Consider the following 21,278-nt stretch of genomic DNA (forward strand, 5'->3'; position numbering starts at 1 on the left):
GAGACTGGCCGCTAGAGCTTGGCTAGGCCGGGACTCCCGTGATCTGGTGTATGAATGAGAGGGGTCCCCAGAGATGACAGCGGGCACAGTCGGGACCTGGAATGTGGCATCCGGAGCCAACATCTCCCAACAGAGCAAGGAGAGGTAAACGCCCGGGCCGGTGGCCACACACGCCAAGGGGGTATTGAGGGCGGCACCGGGAGCTGACCGGCCCCGCCGTCCACAGCAGCCGCTGCCTAGACAAAAAGGCAGCTTCTACTCCCATTTGCAGTCACCTCAGACTCAGGACACACCCTAGTCAACTCTTAACGATGCGGGTCCAAGCGCTCCGTCTTACACTCTCGGCCCCTCCTCGGCCCTCTCAGGGCTCCCCTCGACCTCCCGGCCGGGGGAGGCTTCAGGACGAGGCCAGGGCCGGGGAGAAGGTGGGTGGCCGGACGAGACACCGTGCGAGCAGCTTTCCTGCTCTTCCATTTCTACCGAGACCTATCGGCCTGGCTTCGGCCGCGAGCACGGCGGACGGGGCTAGCGGCTGGCGACGCAATAGGTGAGGGCACGGCACCCTCCCGGGCACCCTCCTCCTCGCTGCCGCGTGCAGTCACTCCCCAGGACCAACACCAGGTCTGCTCTGCTCCGCGGGGCGCCTTCAGGAACAGGCCGCTCAGGGCTAGGGGAGCAGGATGCCCCCCCGGAAACCGTGTACAGCTCACCCTGCTGCGTTAGTTAAAGCCAATAGGCACCAAAATTGGGTTCTGAGCACCTACAGACTTCATCTGGGGGGGAACTACAGGTTATAAAGATCAATTCATTTCTTTACAGGTGTAGAAATTTCAGTCCAGAGAGGTCAAACAAGTTGCCCAAAGTCACACAGCACAAGGGGGTCGAGTTGGACTTAGAATGGAGCTCATTTCAGAACACAGAGACCCAGCCTGTGGTGAGGACGGACGAGAAAGGACTCACACTGGCTAAGTTTGGTTGCCGTTCTTTCCTCCGGTCTCACCACCACCCCGGGAACAAAGAGCACCACCCAGTTAGGTGCGGTGCGCGGGCCGGAGGTCTGTGCGCACGCGCCTCCTCCCACCCGCGCCGGGAGGCGGGCGGTGTGCGGCGAGGGGCTGCTGGGTGACAAGTGAGCAGCTCCCCCCCCCGGGCTGTGGAGAGGCCCCCCTTCCCGCTCAGGCCCCCTTCCTTCGTGGCCACCACTCCACGGCCTGCCCATCTGCGCAGGTCACTGTTTCCAGGGTCACTGGGCCACCGTGAGGGATAGTCCCGGTGGCCGTTTCCCCACGCGGCGCAGTGCACGAGGGATGCGGGGGTTCCCAGGCCCGCCCCCACGGACACGGGGGGGGGGGAGGCGGGTCCCCAGGCCCGCCCCCACGGACACGGTGGGGGGGGGGAGGCGGGTCCCCAGGCCCGCCCCCACGGCCGCGGGGGTGGGGCGCCCTGCACGTGGGGCGGTCCCCTGCCCTGTAGGGTGCTTGCTGGCATCTAGATCCTGCCCACTAGACACCAGTACCTGACACACCCCAGGTACTAACAGTAGAAGACGTGCCCCAAACTGTCAAGGTCCCTGGGGTTGCGGGGGGGCGGTGGGAGGGTGTCAAAATCACCCTGCCGAGAACCAGTGTTGTACAGAATATAGATGCCACAGAATAATGCTGAGGAAAGGGAGCACCGGCGGGCCCCAGGGTAAAGGGGGACACGGTCTGGTCTTAAGAATGAGGGCGCCTGGGTGGCTCAGTTGAATCCGACTTGGGCTCAGGTCATGATCTCACAGTTTGTGAGTTCAAGCCCCGCATCAGGCTCTGTGCCGACAGCAAGGGGCCTGGAGCCTGCTTCGGATTGTGTCTCCCTCGCTCTCTGCCCCTCCCCCACTCACTCAGTCTCTCAAAAATGACTAAACCTTAAAAAAAAAAAAAAAAAAAAAAAGAATGGCACTAGTCCTGACGAGTGAACCAGGAGAAGGGACGAGTGTCATTCCTGGGCCGCACGGTGGTGCGGAGGCCGCGGCGGGTCCTCCAGTCCCTGTCACCCCCTCCCCCCGGGGTGGGCCCCCGAGAGACCACGTGTTCCGCCTGGCAGGGACCGCAGGCCGCGCAGAACTCTGAGGAACGAAACGCCGCAAACACACACGCAGCCAGGGGTGGGCCTCGGAGGTGTGGTGGGGTCCACGCGGGGCCTGGGGGGTGGGAGAAGATGGGGGGCGGGGACCGCCTCAAGGAAGGAGGGAAGCCCGGCTGCCGGTGGGTGACCAGGAGCATGGCCGTCGCGGAAGGGCCGTGCTGTGTGGGCGAGGAGGCAAGGGCAGAGCACAGAGGGAGGCCGGCCGCCCCGCAAGGCGACAGGGCAGCTTGGGGGGAAGTGGTTTTTAAGAATTCGTGAGGTTTTCGGTCGAAGAAAGCAGACCCTAGCGGCCAGTGCCGGCTCCTCATACAAAGCAGCCATTCCCGCCGGTCGGGCCTGGGGGCGTCACTCACCTGCGGGCGCGTCTAGTGACCGAGACGAGCCGGGGAGGCCGTGGGGGGGCCCTGCGTTCACTGCCCTGGTGCGTTCAGGGTGCGCAAGACGCTTCCCCGTCCCCTAACACGCGGGGGCTGCAACCCCACGTTTCACCGCAGTTTCCAGAACAGCCCAGCCTCGCCTCGCGAGAGGCCCACTTCCGCGTCTGCGTGCGCATGTGCGCTGACGAGGGTTTAGCAGGGGCGCTAAGTGCCCTTGGAAGGGGCATTTCAGGGCCGACTCGCGGCGGCACTGATCCGCCTCGGGTTCTGCGTGGAGCGGACATGAGTCTGCTTTCCAGCCATCCGCCCCTCCCCAAGGCCGCGGCTCGCAGAGGGGCCTGCCGTCCGCGGAGAACGTTCGCGGCCCGGCCTAGCCAAGGGCGCCCCGCCGCCTCGGCCGGCCTCGCGGGGACGGTGCAGGCCTGGAGACTGCGGGGCCCGCGCTCGGCCCGCCCCCAGCCCCGCGGCCACCGGCGCCTCACCTGGGCTTTTACCAGGGACGCGAACGCTCGGGCGCACGCCTCGCGCGGGATCCGAAGGTCTGGGAGCCCAGCGTGCGTTTTCACAGACCCTCCAGGTGACTCCAGTGACTGTCCAGGTGACAACCCGCACGTGTGGGGCCCCGCCTACCCCGGACTAGGTAGGGGGAGGAGTAGATGGCACCGGGTGCGCCCCGCACACAGCCAGCACCCCATGGGCCATGGGGAGACGAGCCCCGGGCACCCCGCTCCTCTGCAAACTCACCAACCAGGCAACTTCTCCCACCTGCCTGGGAAGGGGCGGGGGGGGGGCGGTGCTACAGGGGCCCACGGAGGCTGGAGGAGCCAGGCGCCTCCCACCGGGGAGTTCCTTCACACGTGGTGCTGTGGGTGGTTAGTGACCGGAAGTGACCGGCTTTTTTCCCTTTTGAATTTTTTTTTTACTGTTTATTTTTTTAATGTTTTAAAAATTTATTTCTGAGAGAGACAGTGTGAGCAGAGGAGGGTCAGAGAGAGAGGGAGACACAGAATCTGAAACAGGCTCCAGGCTCTGGGCTGTCAGCACAGAGCCCGATGCGGGGCTCGAACCCACGAACCGTGGGATCATGACCTGAGCCCAAGTCGGACACTTAACCGACTGAGCCACCCAGGCGCCCCTTTACTGTTTATTTTTGAGAGAGAGAGCGAGAGAGCGCGCAGGGGAGGAGCGCAGAGAGAGGGGGACAGAATCTGAAGCAGCTCCAGCCTCTGAGCTGTCCGCACAGAGCCCGTGGAGGGGCTCAAGCCCACCAACAGGGAAATCAGGGCCCGAGCTGAAGTCTGACGCTTGACTGACGGAGCCGCCCAGGTGCTCCAGCTTTTCTCCCGTTCGGTTGCTTCGCCCCTGTCAGTTTTGCGTGAGGGGAACTGAAATCACTTTCCAAGGTCAAGGGGAGCACTTCGGGCCCTGTCCCATCTGCGGGTGTGGGCTGTTCATGGAGAAGGTGGCTTCTCGTCTGGGGCTTCAGCCTCCCACCAGTCTGTCCCAGGGGCCAGTGTCAATCCGGCCTTTCTGCCCTCCACTAAAGAGAGCTGGGGAAGGGCCAGCCGATGGCACGTGAGAAGCCGAGTCCCCCCCCCCCCGCCCCCCCCTTTCCTCCCAAGGGATTCGGGAGGCCGTGCTTTGACTTGCCGTTACCTTAATGCATTAGCTTGTATCTGGAAGGAAGTCATCTCCCTAACTCCGTCCTGCCTCTCACTTGCCCACTTTTGCCACCTCCTGACCTTGCTCCGCAGCATTGAAGGTCGGCTGCTCCCTTCCCTTGGCCCGAGGAGGAGAGACTCGAAGAACAGAAAGGACCCCAGAAATCACTCAGTCCAAACACCTCATCTCCAAGCAGATGAATAAGAGGTGAAGAGCCTAAGTAACGTCATTTTGAAATTAAGGCCCCCATTAAGAGCACCCTCGGGCTGCACGGAGCCCCAGTTCCTCAGATTGCTCAAGGCCAAAGCCATCCTCCGACCGCCCTCAGGTCAGTAATCAAAAAACATTCCTGTGGTCTGAGTCAAGGCTGGGAACTGCAGACAGTTATTCTGCACAAACTAGCCAATTTCTCACTGCCTGCCCGAACCCCACATGGGCCCTTTGAACTCACCTCATAATTGGTCATTTTCAAAGGATTCTCAAAAGTCATGATTGGGTCCCACCAAATGTCATAAACACTTCACAGATACTGAATGGTCAAAGCTGTTACCAGGGGTCCTGCTGTACAATTGTCATTGGTGCTTATGTGATGATGCCATACGTACTGTAACACCCCCATCCCTTACTCCTTAAAAACCCTGTTCGCTATTGTTCTTGGCTTCACCTTCTGCCACGACACCCTTAGGCGGGTGAGCCCCTGCTCGAGCTTGTAATAAAGACCTTTTTATATTTGCATCAGTGTCGGCTCCTTGGGAGTCTCAGGGGACTCGCGAATCGGACACAACAGAGGCACAGAGGGCGGCAGAAACTTCCAGGCTCCGAGTCCCGCTCGGAGGCAAAACCGGACCCGTGTGCAGGTTTAAGACCACTTCTCAGCCCTCCACAGCTCCATAAACAAGATTATTAGCTCCTGGCTACACCGCAGTGTTTGTAATTGGGCTTATCTGTTACCACACTGTTATCACCAGAAGCCATTGATAATTTGTCACATATCTTTTTAAATCATGCCCACACCCCGCTCGCATATCACCAGCCACGGCTGGACCACTCGGAGAAACGGTTTGGGTGGCAGTGCCTGTGGAGGCAGCAGGCCACGCCCTCTTTCTCTGCGGGGGGCGGGGAGGCAGCAGGCCACACCCTCTTTCTCTGAGGGGGCGGGGAGGCATCAGGCCACGCCCTCTTTCTCTGCGGGGGGGGGGCGGGGAGGCAGCAGGCCACGCCCTCTTTCTCTGCGGGGAGAGGGGCGGTGGGCGGGGGGGGGGGGGGGGGGGGGGGGGAGGCAAGTCTCAGGTTCTGTGGAGGATCTGCTAGAAGAGTTAAGACCCTGCACCCTCGTGGTTCTAAATCAGTGTCCAGAAGGGCCCGACCACGTGATTTCCTCGGGCACTTCAGTCCCTGTAGCTGCAATACATAAAAAGTAGCCTTCAGGGGCCCCTGGGTGGCTCCGTTGGTTGGGCGTCTGTTGATTTCGGCTCAGGTCATGACCTCGCCGTTTGTGAGTTGGAGCCCCGCATCAGGCTCTGCTCAGAGTGCACACTGCCACCCAAGCCTCTGGGCTCCAGTCCCGGGACATTCGAGCCACCCCAGGGCGCCAGAAACAGTGATGTTGGTGAATTAATAATGCCGCATCACGTCTCAGCTCTGCCAGCGCACTCCCCACGCGCCTTTCGCCCGACACTGGCCAACTTCAAGCAAACGCCGTGTGCAATCAGGCAGGACGCCGTGTGCAATCAGGCAGGACCAGAACCCGAGCCGGGGCAGGCCGGCCCGCCGGTCAGTGGGCACGCTGCTTACTCACTGCCCACCGGGAGGAGGCGGCGTCCGGCGCCCCGGGCTGATGTTAGAATATCTTTATTGCTACACGTATATACAATTATACAAACAGCCCAGACAGTGAAGGGAATGCTGCATCTATTTTTCCCGACTCCACAGATGTGCACAAGGAAACGGAGCCACATGCCCCGACGTTGGCTCCCAGTTCGAAGCCAAAAGTCAGCCACATACGTTTTGTGAAAAAGTGGAAAATTCTCAGAAATTCTCTCCCTGTATCCCTCCTTACAAGCTAGACATGCAGAAAAAAGTGGGTTCTCAGAAGCGGATGCCTGCAGGCATCTGGGGGGGGGGTGCGTCTTGAAGACAGGACATGTCGGATGCCCGTGGGGGGGCCGCGGGGTGCAATGCAGAAGTCCCCAAGCCCTGGCCCGCCTTCCTAAGGTCTGTCCCTAGGAAAGGCGATCGAGGGAGGTTTGGAGAGAGAACAGCAGGAGAGGTGAAGAGAGCCATCAGCAAGAGCCCTTGGTTGGGGCAATCTTGTCCATCTGGTTCCGGCTGAGATTCAGGATTTGGGGGGACGTTCAGAACACGAGGCATGGCTTGGTGTGTCCTCCTAGGGCTCGCCATGGTTCAGATGCCAGGGACCTGCGTGAAGAACAGGAAGGTCAGGCGGGAAAGCTCCAGACGAAACCTCCATATCGGCGTCATTGAGCCACCGAGGGCAGGGACCTGGACGTCCTCCAACATTTCCTAGGGGACGTTTAGCCGCACTGGGGTGTGCTGCTGCATTATGGGTGGGGGAGCGCCCCTGAAGATACGCAGTGAACACAGGCTGCTCCAGAACCCAGGTGCTTCCGCGGGGCCTACAGTCCCACCGCGGCCCCAGTTCGGTTACCGGCTCAAGGGAATCCACCGGAGTCGACCTGGCCACATTCACCCCCAGAACTGTGAGGTGCATCTGAGACTGCTCATGTCACAGGCGCATAGACCTCTGTGACGTGACTCAGAAGAGAGCCAGGTGAGCAGTCTGTGAGGGGGCAGGTGTGCCCAAGGGATGTGCTCACGCTGTTCCCTCCACCAGCTCTGCCTTCCCCACCTCCGGCCACCTCCCCCTCGAGGGTCCAGCGTGGGGGTCTTCAGATCGGGTCCCACCCAGCCTCCCAGGCTACGGTCAGCCTGGCCCCTCAGAGAAAGGACACGGCTTGGAGGCTGAGAGCAAGACAGTCCAGACGCACCAGACCTCCAGAGGCCTGGGGGTATGACGGGCAGTCTGGCCCCCGGGCCCCTGTGGCTGCGGGGCCTCTAACCCTGAAGAAACTGGCCAGTCCTCACTTGTCCGTGGCTGTACGTGCACCTCGGATTCCCCACAATCCCACAGGCTGACCACAAGGAAGGCAGCCTGCGATTTCTGCTGGGACGCCCTAGAGACAGCATGAGAAGGACCGGAAAACCACTTGCAAGTTCCTGTCCCGTCTCTTGGGTCCATGACATCAGCCACAGAGGGCCCGGCGCTTTTCCAAGGCCGCCGACTCTGTGACATTTCAAGCTGAAGGATGTGGCCATTGCCAACTCCTTTGATCCTTTAATAAACTCATCTCGGGATAATTCAGAACTCTGTGTCATTTGATCTTGACTTTCCTGGGGAGTCACGCAGAAACTTTCTCTTCCTAGTTCCGAAGACAAGAGCCCACAATTAAACTCACTCAAAGGATTCGCTCTAAAAAGCAAAAGTGTTAATGGATGACAACCAATGAGGGGACAATTGCAAAACATCAGATATATTTTAATTTGGGGGGTTTTTCCCATCAGCAAACAAGATGGAAAGAGTTACCTAAGTTCCTGCATTGGAAGAAATGGTTTAAAGAGGAGTAGCCAGGGGAGCATTGTCTGTGGCTGTCAATGGGACGTTAAGAACATGTGTGAAGTTAGGATTTTAGCTCCGATCCCAGCAATAGGACTACCTGGACTCTGAATTTACAACCAGCTACACCACTTTCAGAACAATGACGCGTGGGCCACAAGTCTTTCAAATGGACATTGAAACCCTGGAAACATTTCGGAGATGTTACAGAATGTCCGAGATTCTTGTACGACCTTAACCTCATTTTGAAGCAATCCAAAATCCTAGGCCAAAGAAGCAAATCATTTAAAAAAATTCTCCACCTGAGTTGAATTTATATGACCATTTTTTAAATTTCACTTTAAAAAATCTAAAGGACAACAATTGCTATTACAGACATTTATTCTACATCTTAAAGTATTAAGTCAAATTTATTCTCAGAGGCTTATAGAACTTGGGGAGGATTCATCAGCCATTTGGGGGACCTCAAATGTATCATTCAAGATCTACTAGGTAAACTTGGGGCTGTGGTTTTACTTAGAAATGGGAAGGGTTTTAAGAGTCTCTGCCCAAGAAATTAAAGAATTTTAAAACACCCTGTTTCGAGGCAACCATGTTGGTCAGTGATTTTTAATTATTTCCAAATTGAGATCATTGCAGCACACAAACCTGGCTGAGAACCGATTCTGGATTTCTTCTATTCAATGGACGGCCCTTCATTTTTCAGTATTTCTGAATGCCCAGCAGCACCTGGCATCATCTGCATGAGCGTGCGCTGCAATACTCACTCCACATCACAAAAGAGAACCGTCTAAAGCAGCCTGCCCCCTCCCAGCGCACATAGATTACAAAGTCTCATCTTATCCGACGTCAAAATTATGAAATCGGAGGAAGATGTGGTTGACTGGCAAAGAGCCCAAGAGAGGCAAACAATGGGGAAAGAACTTTCAGGAGATGGAACTAGATGCTGTAATGGCAGGGGGTTCTCCAGGTGAGCTCCTTTGGGAATTCACTCCACTAGATTAAAGGCTCCAGGCTTTTGGGTTTTATGGGGTCCAGCCAGCGTTCTGGCAGGGGGGAGGTGTGGCAGGTGTGTCACAGAAAGGTGGGCTGGCCCTGGCCACAGCCACCATTTGTACTTACCTGGCAAGGGAGGGAGTCTTCTTCCTAACTGTTACATCTGCTTTATACTGCTTTGGCAAGAACGCATCTGGAACAATGCATACAGTTTGGGTCCCCACCTTTCAAAAGAGACACCAAGGGGTTAGGAAGCACTTTGCAAAAGAAGGAAGTCAAATAGGACAGAATGACAAGAGCACCCTCATCACCCCGGACTGGGCAGGGCCTCCTGGGCAACCCAAGGGCCAAAGCCATCTCCTTCCTAATTTTTAACTTTTTTTTTTTCCTCAATCCAGTCTCGAATCTCCACTATTACAACATGGAAATAAGCATCACGTGACATCTCCCTTTTAAATGGAGGCTAGAATTTTAATGTTTGTAGCAACTCCACACAGATCAGTTTCACAAGAATAATGGATCCCACAAGAAGATGTGGTTTATCTATACGATGGAATACTCCATGGCAATGAGAAAGAATGAAATCTGGCCATGGGTAGCAACATGGATGGACCTTGAGGGTGTTATGCTGAGCGAAATAAGGCAGAGAAGGTCAGATACCATATGTTTGCACGTATAGGAGGATTAGGGGGAACTTAAGGGAGGTCCGTGGGGGAGAAGAAGGGGGGAAATAGTGGGGAAGAGGGAGGGAGGGAAACCATGAGAGACTCTTAAATGCTGAGAACAAACTGAGGACTGATGGGAGGTGGGGGTGAGGGGAAGGGGGGTGAAGGGCATAGAGGAGGGCACTTGTGGGGATGAGCACTGGGTGTTGTATGGAAACCAACATGGCAATAAACTATTAAAAAAAAAAAAAAGAATAATGGATCCCAAGGAGTTAAGAGTAACACTGATTGGATTTTATATTTTAGTTGAAGTTCTCTCGTGATTGATCTAGGCACTAGTAAAATGTCCTTTGACCACCAAGCAGACTTCTAAGGCCTCCTTTGAAATCAATATGTCTTTGAAGAAGCCAATTCTCAACAGGCTATTCCTGCCTTCTGGAAGACTGGGGTGGGTTAAGACGAACGAGAAATAAAACTACCACCTCTGTAGCCGTGTCAGCACTGCAGAGGTTACAGAGATCGATCTCAGCCCTACTTTCTCTGGTCTGTCTGCTGTAGCGGACTCACCTGCCCTTTGCAGGGAAAGCCCTCAGAGGCACCAAAAACGAAGTCACGGTAAACTCGACAGAGAAATTGCAAAACCAGCCAAGCTTATCCACGTTGGAGTTCTCTGACTGGGGAGAACAGTGCTTACAGTATTTTCTATGCTGTGGTTCAAGCAGGTGGGAATGCAGTTACTGGCAATCTCTATCTTATCTATCATTTATGTACTGGAATGGCATCTGGGGAGGGCTCTCTCCCACGGACAGCACGATGTCAGTGGTAGTTCAGTTTCCAGGCAGTTGAAGCCATAATGAAAAACTGAGGCTTTGCAGTCAAATACAGTAGAAACCCCACATTTGTCAAAGCTAGTAATAAAGGAACATAGAAACAACGAAACTTACTAACAGTCTTAAAAGTCTTCTGTAATACTTGAGCTCGATGTTAAACTGGGCAGGATTAATTAGATGATGAAGTAGTACTTGAAATCTGAGAACATTTCAAAGGGAACTTCAGGTGTTTTCAGGGACTTTGAGGGTTAGTAGAGCCGGCACTTTATTCTGTCAGATTTCATTAAAAAGATACATCCTGTATTTTTTCCCTTAGTTCCCAGCACTACTTTTACCATGGTTAACCTCATAAAGGAACAAAAGGAGAGATTGAAAGGAAGGAAAAGAAGCAAGAAAACAAAGGAAGGAAAAAAGAATGATTTGCATGAGTATATTGTGGAAATTTGGAAGAGTAAGTGAAAGAATGGCGTGGGATAAATGTAAGGTACAAGGAAGAAAACAGAATTAAATTAAATGACAGGTGTCAGTGATAACAGAAGAAACCACATCCATACATTGCCCTAAAAAGTTACAAAAGAGGGTCACCTGGGTGGTTCAGTCAGTTAAGCATCCGACTTCAGGTCAGGGCATGATGCAGCGGTTTGTTAGCTAGAGCCCTGACTCTGGCTCTGTGCTGACAGCTCAGAGCCTGGAGCCTGCTTCCGGTTCTGTGTCTCCTTCTCTCTCTGCCCCTCCCCCCGCTCAAGCTCTGTCTCTCTCTCGGTCTCGCTCTCAAGAATAAACGTTAAAAATTGTTTTAATAAAACAAAAAAATTAAGAGATAAAGTCAGCAATTTCTAAATTTGCCACAAGGTGGCGCCATGAAATTAAAATAACTTGGTTGATGACCCAACCCTTGAAGGGTGGGGTGTCTACTATGGAGGGGTCCGTATTCACAGTACAGGTAGCTCAGGATTTGTGGAGAGTGGAGTCATAGGTTAGGACATAGATCAAGTTACCCCAGGAATGCAAACACGGTTTTATATTAGAAAATCGACCTAATTCAGTATGTTAAAAAAATAATAATAATTAAAAAGTACATGAACGTATTTATTCCATATACATATGTATATAAAAGAAAAGTTTTATTAACCCAATAAAGGGCATGAAGCAAAACCTAGAGCCAACAGGTAGTGGCAAATGTTAGAGCTGTTGTAAGCATTCCTCTTAAATCAGAAATGAGATGCCAGTGACATCCAACATGGTACTGAAATTCTCAGTCAAGTCAACTCAGTAAGATAAGAAAAATAAATGTTATACGGACTGAAAAGACAGATTGAGAACAGGCATTATCTGCAGGTGACCGCAGAAAGCCTAAAAGACTTCACAGAGTATTAGAAACAACTAGAATTAATCAAGGTCCCTGCACATAGGGTCAGCAAACAAAAATCAATTTCATTTCTGTATACCAGCCACAGAGTTTTAAAATGTAACTTTTAGAAATTAGTGAAAATTAAATTGCTTAATAATAAATCTAGCAAGGGGGCCTGGTTGGCTCAGTCAGCTGGGCAACCGACTTCGGCTCAGGTCATGATCTCACGGTTCATGGGTTCAAGCCCTGTATTGGGCTCTATGCTGACAGCTTAGAGCCTGGAGCCTGCTTCAGATTCTGTGTCTCCCTCTCTCTCTGACCCTCCCCTTCTCACGCTCTCTCTCTCTCAGAAATAAATAAAATGTTTAAAAATTTTTAAAAATATAATAAATCCAGCAAAAGGTACACAGGACCTTAATGCAAAAATTTAAATTTTGTTGGAAGGCATTAAGGACAATATCAATAAATGGAGAAATACATTTAAGACTAGGGGTGCTTAATATTGTACAGATGTAACTTCTTCCCAAATTAATCCAATATTATTGTTAATACATTTCCAAACAAAAGCTTTTATCCTTATTTATTTAGATTTTTGAGAGACAGAGAGAGAGAGAGAGAGAGAAAGCATGAACAGAGGAGAGGGGCAGGTGGGGGGACAGATAATTTTTTTTTAATGTTTTATTTATTTCTAGGAGAGAGAGAGAGAGACAGCGTGAACAGGGGAGGGTCAGAGAGAGAGGGAGTCACAGACAGAAACAGGCTCCAGGCTCTGAGCTGGCAGTCAGCACAGAGCCCGACGCGGGGCTCCAACCCACAAACTGCGAGATCATGACCTAAGCGAAAGTCGGACGCTTAACCGACTAAGCCACCCAGGCGCCCCATGGGGGGACAGAGAAAATCTTGAACAGGCTCCACATTGAATGTGGATTGATCCCATGACCCTGGGATCATGACCGGAGCAGAGATCAAGAGTCAGATGCTCAACAGACTGAGCCCCCACCCCGTTCCTCCCATACAATTTAAATGCAATCTTTTAAAAAAAAAAAAAATTGTTTATTTTATTTTTGAGAGAGAGACATAATGTGAGCAGAGAAGGAGCAGAGAAAGAGGGAGACACAGAATCTGAAGCAGGATCCAGGCTCTGAACTGCCAGTACAGAGCCTGATGCAGGGCTTGAACTTGTGAAACTGCAAGATCATGACCTGAGCCGAAGTCGGACACTTAACCAACTGAGCCACCTAGATGCCCCCAATTTAAACAAATTCTAATATTTATGTAGTAGAAAGGGCATCTGGCTGGCTCTGTAGAGTATGTGACTCTTAATCTCAGGGTCCTGAGTTCAAGTCCCATGTTGGGTATAAAGATTACTTTAAAAATTGATAATAATAAAATAAAATTTATGTAGTAGGACAAAGGGACAAAACTAGTCAGGAGTTTATTATAAAACAAGGTAGAGAAAAAAAAACTATCAGAAATTAAGACTTATTATAAAACTAAGGCATTAATTACAAAAATGACTGTTGGGACCTCATCAAAATAAAAAGCTTCTGCACAGTGAAGGAAACAATCAGCAAAACTAAAAGGCAACCTATGGAATGGGAGAAGATATTTGCAAATGGCATATCACATAAAGGGCTAGTAAATTAAAACAGTAGCCAACATCTATAAATAATTTATCAAACTCAATACCCAAAAAACAAATAATCCAGTGAAGAAATGGGCTAAAGACATGAACGGACACTTCTCCAAAGAAGACATCCAGATGGCCAACAGACACATGAAATGATGCTCAGCGTCCCTCCTCATCAGGGAAATGCAGATCAAAACCACATGGAGATACCACCACACACCCATCAGAGTGGCTAACATTAACAACTCAAGTAACAACAGATGTTAGTGAGGATGCAGAGAAAGAGGATCTCTTTTGCACTGCTGGTGGGAGTGCAAACTGGTGTACACACTCTAGAAAACACTATGGCAAAAACTGAGGACTGATGGATGTGGGGGGAGGGGGGAGGGGCATGGAGGAGGACACTTGTGGGGATGAGCACTGAGTGTTATGTGGAAACTAATTTGACAATAAACTATTTGTAAAAAAAAAAAGAAAGAAAGAAGAAAAAAAAGAAAAAGAAAACACTATGGAGTTTCCTCAAAAAATTAAAAATAGAATTACCCTATGACCCAGCAACTGCACTACTAGGTATTCAAGGGGCACAGGTATGCTGTTTTGAAGGGACACATGCACCCCAATGTTTATAGCAGCACTATTGACAATAGCCAAAGTATGGAAAGACTCCAAATGTCCATCAACAGATGAATGAATAAAGATGACTTATATATACAATGGCATATTACTCCGCAATCAAAAAGTATGAAATCTTGCCATTTACAACTATGTGGATAGAACTAGAGGGTATTATGCTAAGTGAAATTAGAGAAAGACAAATATCATATGACTTCACTCATATGAGGAATTTAAGATACAAAACAGATGAACATAAGGGAAGGGAAGCAAAAACAATATAAAAACAGGGAGAGAGACAAAAACATAAGAGACTCTTAAATATGGAGAAAAAACAGAGGCTTACTGGAGGGGTTGTGGGGGGGATGGGCTAAATGGGTAAGGGGCATTAAGGAATCTACTCCTGAAATCATTGTTGCATTATATGCTAAGTTGGATGTAAATTAAAAAAAACAAAAAACAAGTTGAATAAAAACTAAAAAAAAAAACCCAACCCCTAAACTAAGGCTATACTTAAAACAGAATGGTATTGACACAAGGGATAGACAGATTGACCAATGGAACAGAACAGAGACTGTACATGTGAATCCTTAATATAGGTAAGAAGTGGTAATGGCCCCGATGGGAGAGGAATGGAGGATTAAGACAATCGGTTATCCAGGTAGAAAAAACAAATGGATCCATACTTCATCCCAGACCCCAAGTTACTTCCAGCTGGACCAAAGACTCAAGTGTAAAAATAACCAAACACTTAGAAGAAAATTTTAAAACTCACAACTTTTAGAAAAACTATGGGGGAATACCTTCATGACCTCAAGGAAAGGAAGAACGTCTTAAACAAGATTCACACACAAAAACTGCCACAAATCACAAGGAGAAAGATGTATAAATTAAGCTACCATAAAATGTAAATTTGTATCCATCAGAAACTCATAAAAATGTGAAAAGACGAGATACAACTTGGAAGGAGATAACTGTAAAACAGTTGAGTGTCAAAAGATTAAGAGCCAAAATATAAAGAAATTCTGTGAATCAATTACATCAGGATAAAGAAGCTAATAGAAAACAAGCAGAAAAGAAAAAGTCATTTCAAGGAAGAGGAAATGTGAAAGGTCCATAAATATAAGAAAGATTCTCAATTATGTTAGTAACCAAGAACAGGCAAATTAAAAACTCAGTAAGATACCATTTTAAACCTATCAAATTGGCAGAAGTTAAAAAAAATTCTAGTAATATCACATGTGGTAAAGATGTGAATGTATCTTTACTTTGGAAAATAATTTAATGGCTACACAGTAAAGTTGAAAATATGCATATCTTGTAACCGAATAATTCCCCACCCCACCCCCAACTAGGTCTCAGCCACAGAGATGCTATTGCTCACATTCGAGACACATGTCCAGCAAGATCTATGGCTATATTGTCTGTAAAATAAAAAATATTAGAAGACAAATGTCCACCATCAGGGGAATGGATAAATTGTAGAGCATTCAAGTGAATACACTCACGGCAATAAGAATAAATGAACCACTACGATAGTAGTCAAAGTGTGTGTGTGTGTGTGTGTGTGTGTGTGTGTGTGTGTGTGGTACAACTAAAGTTTGTATGCGTGCAGAACTAGGCATCATATAAACTAGACATTATATAAACCAGACATCATATTGCTTGTGGATACTAACCCAGTAAAACCCACAGGAAAGGATGATGTGATAGAGGAAGGCTACAGAATGCCAAAGTTACTGTCATGTACTATTTTTTAAACTAATGCATGAGTATCTATTATATACATAAATTATGTATATATAATATGTAATAGATATATTATGTATATATAATATATATACACATATATATACAGACCCTTAAACAACACAGGTTTGAACCCAAGTGCATAAACCCACTTACATGTGGATTCTTGTGAATGTACAGTACTATGAATGTGTTTCTCTTGCTTACGATTTTCTTAAGTTTCTTCTCTCTAGCTGATTTTACCGTAAGAACACAGTATATATACATATAACATACAAAATACGTGTTAATCAACTGTTTATGTTATTGATAATGCTTCCACTTAACAGTAGGCTATTAGCAGTTAAGTTTTGGGGGAGTCAGAAGTAACATGCGGATTTTTGATTGAGCAGAGGCCTGGGATCCCAGGCCCTCATGTTGTATTAGGGTCAAGTGTATGATATTATAATACATAACATGTTTTAATAATTTGATAATACAGATAACAAGAATGTACACATTCATTTATATTTCTCCTAGGCACATTTCTTTCCCTAACACTGTTGTAAAACATTCTCTCATTTTTATGTGTTTAAAACAGAAATTAATGGAGGAAAAATACTACAAGAGATAGGAAAGTTATAGATTTGGTTCCGATTATCTTTGGTCTTTGAACCATTAGGATTTGGAAGGTCTCAAAGAAAGCATCTAGGTAGAAAAGTCAATAGTTACTCCAAGGACACTGAATAGAAGCCACATTTTTATTCCCATGGTGTTGGACACTCTCACCTCAAAGTCAGGGCTTCTCACAAGTGCTGTTAGAAGAGCTTCAGCCTCATCGGATAAAAATGCAAGTTCCTGGCTCCCGTATAGACTCACTGAATCAGAAACTTGGGGAGGGGGGGCCTGGAATCTGCATTTAAAACAAACTCTCCAGGTTATTCTGATGCTATTTGGAGAAGCACTGCTCAAAGTTTTTCAAATGTGTAGAAAAACAAAACGAACAAAACAAAACCTTTCATTTCAGCAGAATGAGGCCCCTCTGGGATCAAATAAAATTCTCGACGGTCAGGAAAACCACACCACCGGCCTGTGGGAGAACATGAATGTTTTCCATGCCTCTAATTCAGGGGTCAGCAAACCATGGCTCATGGACCAAATCCAGATCCAGCTCCCCACCTGTTTCTGTAGAGGCTATCGTTTAACATAAATTGTTTTTTTTTTTTAATGTTTTATTTATTTCTAGGAGAGAGAGAGACAGCGTGAGCAGGGGAGGGTCAGAGAGAGAGAGGGAGTCACAGACAGAAACAGGCTCCAGGCTCCGAGCTGGCAGTCAGCACAGAGCCCGACGCGGGGCTCGAACCCACGAACCGCGAGATCATGACCTAAGCGAAAGCTGGATGCTTAACCGACTAAGCCACCCAGGCGCCCCTAACATAAATTGTTTTAATTAAAAGAAGAACAGTTCATAATGAACAACAATTAAGTGAAATTCAGATTACTGTGTCCATACACAGTATGGTGTCCTTGCTCACTCATTTACACACATGTAGAGCCCCTTTGGTGCTACAATAGCAGAATTGTGTGGATGTGATGGAGATTAGCTATTTACAAAGTCAAAAATATGTAATATGTGGACCTGAACAGAGAATTTGCCACTTCTGCTTTTGTTCAATGATCAGAACCTACCAATATAAAAGCAAACTATAGGCAATCATAGTGATTGCTTTTAAAAATACAATTTTCAGGGCGCCTGGGTGGCTCAGTTGGTTAAGCATCTGACTCTTGATCTCAGCTTGGGTCATGATGCAGTTGGTGAGTGTGAGCCCTGCATCAGGCTCTGTGCTAACAGCCTGTTTGTAATCCTCTCTCCCTCTGTCTGCCCTTACCCTACTCATGCTCTCTCTCTCTCTCTCTCTGTCTCTCTCAAGATGAATGAATAAACTTAAAAATTTTTTAATACAATTTTCATTTTAATATTGCAGGCAAAAAAATCTAAGAGCTTTCATACTTTCATAAGGAAAGTTAAATCATCCATTTTTAGCTACAAAGTATATCAAATAACCCACATAGAGCATCTGGAAAATGTTATTAATTATGCTCCTTTCTCTCTTCAAATATTCTAATAAGTGACAAAGAAGTGACTGATGAATTTTAATGAAACACTCATCACACTGAGTTCTGAAAACTAATTTAGCAATCTCCTCCTACAGACACTGACTCAGGTGGTTAACTTCAACTGTGAGCCTTTCTGGAATGCTACCCAGATTCCCTTTCTCAGGCCTCACACTGTGGCCGCCTTCCTCTCTTCTCGGGTCTGCAGCTTCCCAGGCAATAGCCTTCTTCCCTCTGATGTCCAAGCTCCTGAATTGTTTTCCAGACTGAGTTAAGTTCCTATCATCGAAGACCTGCTTGCTGAGTTCCTGAAATATTTTACTCAACGTCCACTGCATGGCTGAGAAAGCCTATTTCTATCCATATTCGTCTTCACTTCTCGAATTCATTTTCCTCTGGGTGTCTGAGATCCCTCGAGCATAGATCCTTCCTTTGATTTCGAAGGCGTTGACACTCAATAAAAGGAAAAGGTTGCTTGCTCACCCAAGAGTATATCATGTATTTCAACTTTAAGTGATTTTCCCCTAATTTTGGAGATGAAACACTAAGCTCTTGCAAGTCTGGTCGAACCAGCCCGCACAGAAATAGCTGAACGAAGAAGTCTGGTCTTCAACTTTGTGGGGTCTGATCTTCAGGTTACTGGTACTCCATAGGCAACTTACTACGGAAAGCATTCTTCTTTGGCCTTTGAATTAGTGGATACATTCACTTTGAGTTAGGCAGACAGGAAAATCCGCCAAAGGGCGCTATCCTGTAAACATATCTCGGTTGGAAAAGTAGTTGGTGTTTTGTAGTAAAAAGGATCTGGGTGGGGCTTCCAATTCAAAGAAAACTCAGCCCAGATGCAAACTGTGCCACCACTGTGCGTGGCTTGCCGCAGGTCCCTCACCTGTAAAATGGAATAGGGCCCTAGCTTCAGGGACACCTGTGGCATTTAGGACATCTTTCTCTGGATGAGGAAAAGCTTCCTCTCCTCCAGGCAGACACCGCTGCTATGGCCCCAGGGCGTGTGCTTGTTGTGTTCACCCCGAATTCACACTTCTGTCCCCATGCGTCTGCCCGAGGACTCCGGTGAGCTCCTTGTGATCTGGCTCCTTTCCACTTTCATCAAACACACCGCTCTCCTCTGGGATCCCTCAGCTCTGGAGATATACAGCCCTCCTTTCTGTTTCTTGAAGAGATTAGGCCCTTTCTTGCCTCTGGTCTTAGCACACACTGGTCCTTCTACCTGGAACACTTTCAAACGAAGACTATAAATCGGTGCCCAGGGGGCCACTTTGGGCAAGCAGATACGTCGTTGGGTTTACAAAGCATTTCCTCACATTTTTGAAATAGGTGGCATGTAAACTTTAGGAGATTTTCACATAAACGTTACATTTCAACTGAAATGGCTCACGCATTACTCTTTGAATGGCCTTTTTTAAAAAGCTGTTTTCTGGCTTATCTTCGAAAGCCAGAAGGTACAGCAACAGTGGGCCAGGGGCATCCGAAAAGCCGGTAGCTCATCAGAGCACAAGATTCCTGTGTGGGCACAGTCCCCGCGGGGCCAGGACCCTCATGAGGTCCCTCTGGCACTTGCACTCACATCCGGATTTAACTAAGGAAGAGTGGGAACCGGCTTTCTCTTCTTTCAGGGGCAACTTACATGTCAGCTCCTAGAGAGATTTTCTGACCTCCGCAGCCGCCATCCCCGCGCCGCATTTCCCCCGGCTCAGTCCCGTGTTCTTTCACCGTATTAAATTGATATAAATCTGCTGCTTTTATAGGTCAAAGATGCTCGTATAGCGGTGATTTCACACGATTCAATCGAATACAGTTCACAACTTTGCACTTACTCTGCTTGTTTGTGCTTCACGTGTTTCTATAGAAAGTAACAGCATTGGGGTAAGGAGCTAGTCTTACTATCATATCCTCAGTGAGCACTATGTGCACAGTGCCTGGCGGGGACTAGGTACTAAAATATTTGGATGAAGAAATAAAATGCAACAAGTCCTCCCACCGGGAGTTCCTCAGCAGCTCCGGAACACACACAAGGTCCATCTTCACCTCTCCTGAGGTCCCCGGAGTTCGCCCCAGGTAGAAATGCCCATTCCTGATCCACTGCTCAGCTCCGGAGCTGGCGTGAGTCCTAGACTTGCGCCTCTGGCCCCAGCTGATGCCCCCAGTTCGAGCATTAGAAATTACTCCGAAGCCGTGATTTTTCCTGCAGCCTCTGTACAAGCAGCATCGAGACCACCACTGAATGTCCACCAAGATGGTCCCCCAGCCGCGAGAGGAAGCGGGGGGTTGGAGGAGGGTGACACTTGTTCCTGAGCTCAGGGCTGACGATCGCAATGGCCTCTGCGTGGCTGGAAGTGTCAGCAAGAGGCTGGCTGCTCCCCAGACCCTGGTACGTGTCCCTGGTCTCATAGTCATGCTGTCCCTTAACTCTTCTGTTTCCTTCTCTGGACTGTGAGTTTTAAAAAATTAGCTGTGAACCCTCAAGATCTAACTGCAGGCGCTGAACAGATGTTTAAGAGTGAATGGAATTACTCGAGCAGCTCCAATCCTTCAGGTGCCACACAGGGCGCCCTAGAGGGTAAACATGGACACAGAGGCCCATCTGCTGGGTCTAATCTCCTGGGCTTGGGTGTGGGGCTGGGTGCCCACCGGTGACCGCCTTGGACACCAGCACTTGACGGAGGACACTGGGGGGAAGAGCGTTTTCCTGCTGTATGCACAGGTTTGTGGGAATACTTTCCAGAAGACACTCAGTTAAGTAGGAAAAAAAAAAACCAAAACTATTCTAATTCCGTGGAAATGGCTCTTTTCAATTATTTTCTTGTTGCCAGAAGCGGTGTGCACTCTAAGTGCTCACAGGCCTCTCCTTTTCCTGTGACGTTGGGGGTCACAGTGCCACCCAAACCCCTGCAGTCCCCACCCTGTGGTGCATTGTGCAGCCCTGTCCCCTGGTGGCGCTTGGGATGCAGGACCCTCACCAAGGTTCTCGACGAAACCCAGGGTCTCTCCCTACCGTGTCCCCTTGGGAGGTTTCATCTGACATCCCATCGGCGCTCCAAACTTAAATTGCCCAAAATGACACGTCACAGGCACAACTATTGCCCCTCGTGATTTTCTAGTGTTTCATGACACCAACTTCTGAATCTCAAACTTCATACGTTTAAGATATAAACTGACCATTCGACCACAGCCGGCCCTTCTGGGCCTCCATGTGCTTGTCTATGTAGTCCCTTCTACCTGGACATCTTCCTACCTCTGTCCCCCTGAGAGCAACTCGCTCTTGGGGCACCTGGGTGGCTTAGTTGGATGAGCATCTGACTCTTGATTTCAGCTCAGGTCATGATCTTATGGTTTGTGAGTTTGAGCCCCACGTCAGGCTCTGTGCGGACAGCATGGACCTGCCTGGGATTCTCTCATTCCCTCATTCTCTCTCCCCCGCCCCCACCCTACCCTGCATGCATGCATGCACACTCCTCTCTCTTTCTCTCTCTCAAAATAAACTTAAAAAAAATTAAAATTAAAAAAAAAAAGAATAAGTCTTAAAGACTTCGCTT

The 21,278-nt window shown here is 48.9% G+C and overlaps 1 protein-coding gene across 1 annotated transcript in view; it reads right to left on the reverse strand.

The window, feature by feature from the left end:
• Positions 1-6,057: 6,057 nt before the first annotated feature.
• RDX (radixin) overlaps positions 6,058-21,278 on the reverse strand; it is a 95,394-nt gene continuing 80,173 nt past the window's right edge. Inside the window, exons 14-15 of the mRNA XM_039229141.1 lie at positions 8,920-9,017; positions 6,058-6,581 (exon numbers count right to left, since the gene is read on the reverse strand). Coding sequence (XP_039085072.1) covers positions 8,951-9,017 — 67 coding nt within the window. The 3' untranslated portion in view covers positions 6,058-6,581; positions 8,920-8,950. The remainder of the gene's footprint in view (positions 6,582-8,919; positions 9,018-21,278) is intronic.

This window comes from Hyaena hyaena, unplaced genomic scaffold (genome assembly GCF_003009895.1).
Source record: "Hyaena hyaena isolate Hyena2069 unplaced genomic scaffold, ASM300989v1 scaffold_36, whole genome shotgun sequence".
Lineage (NCBI taxonomy): Eukaryota > Metazoa > Chordata > Mammalia > Carnivora > Hyaenidae > Hyaena > Hyaena hyaena.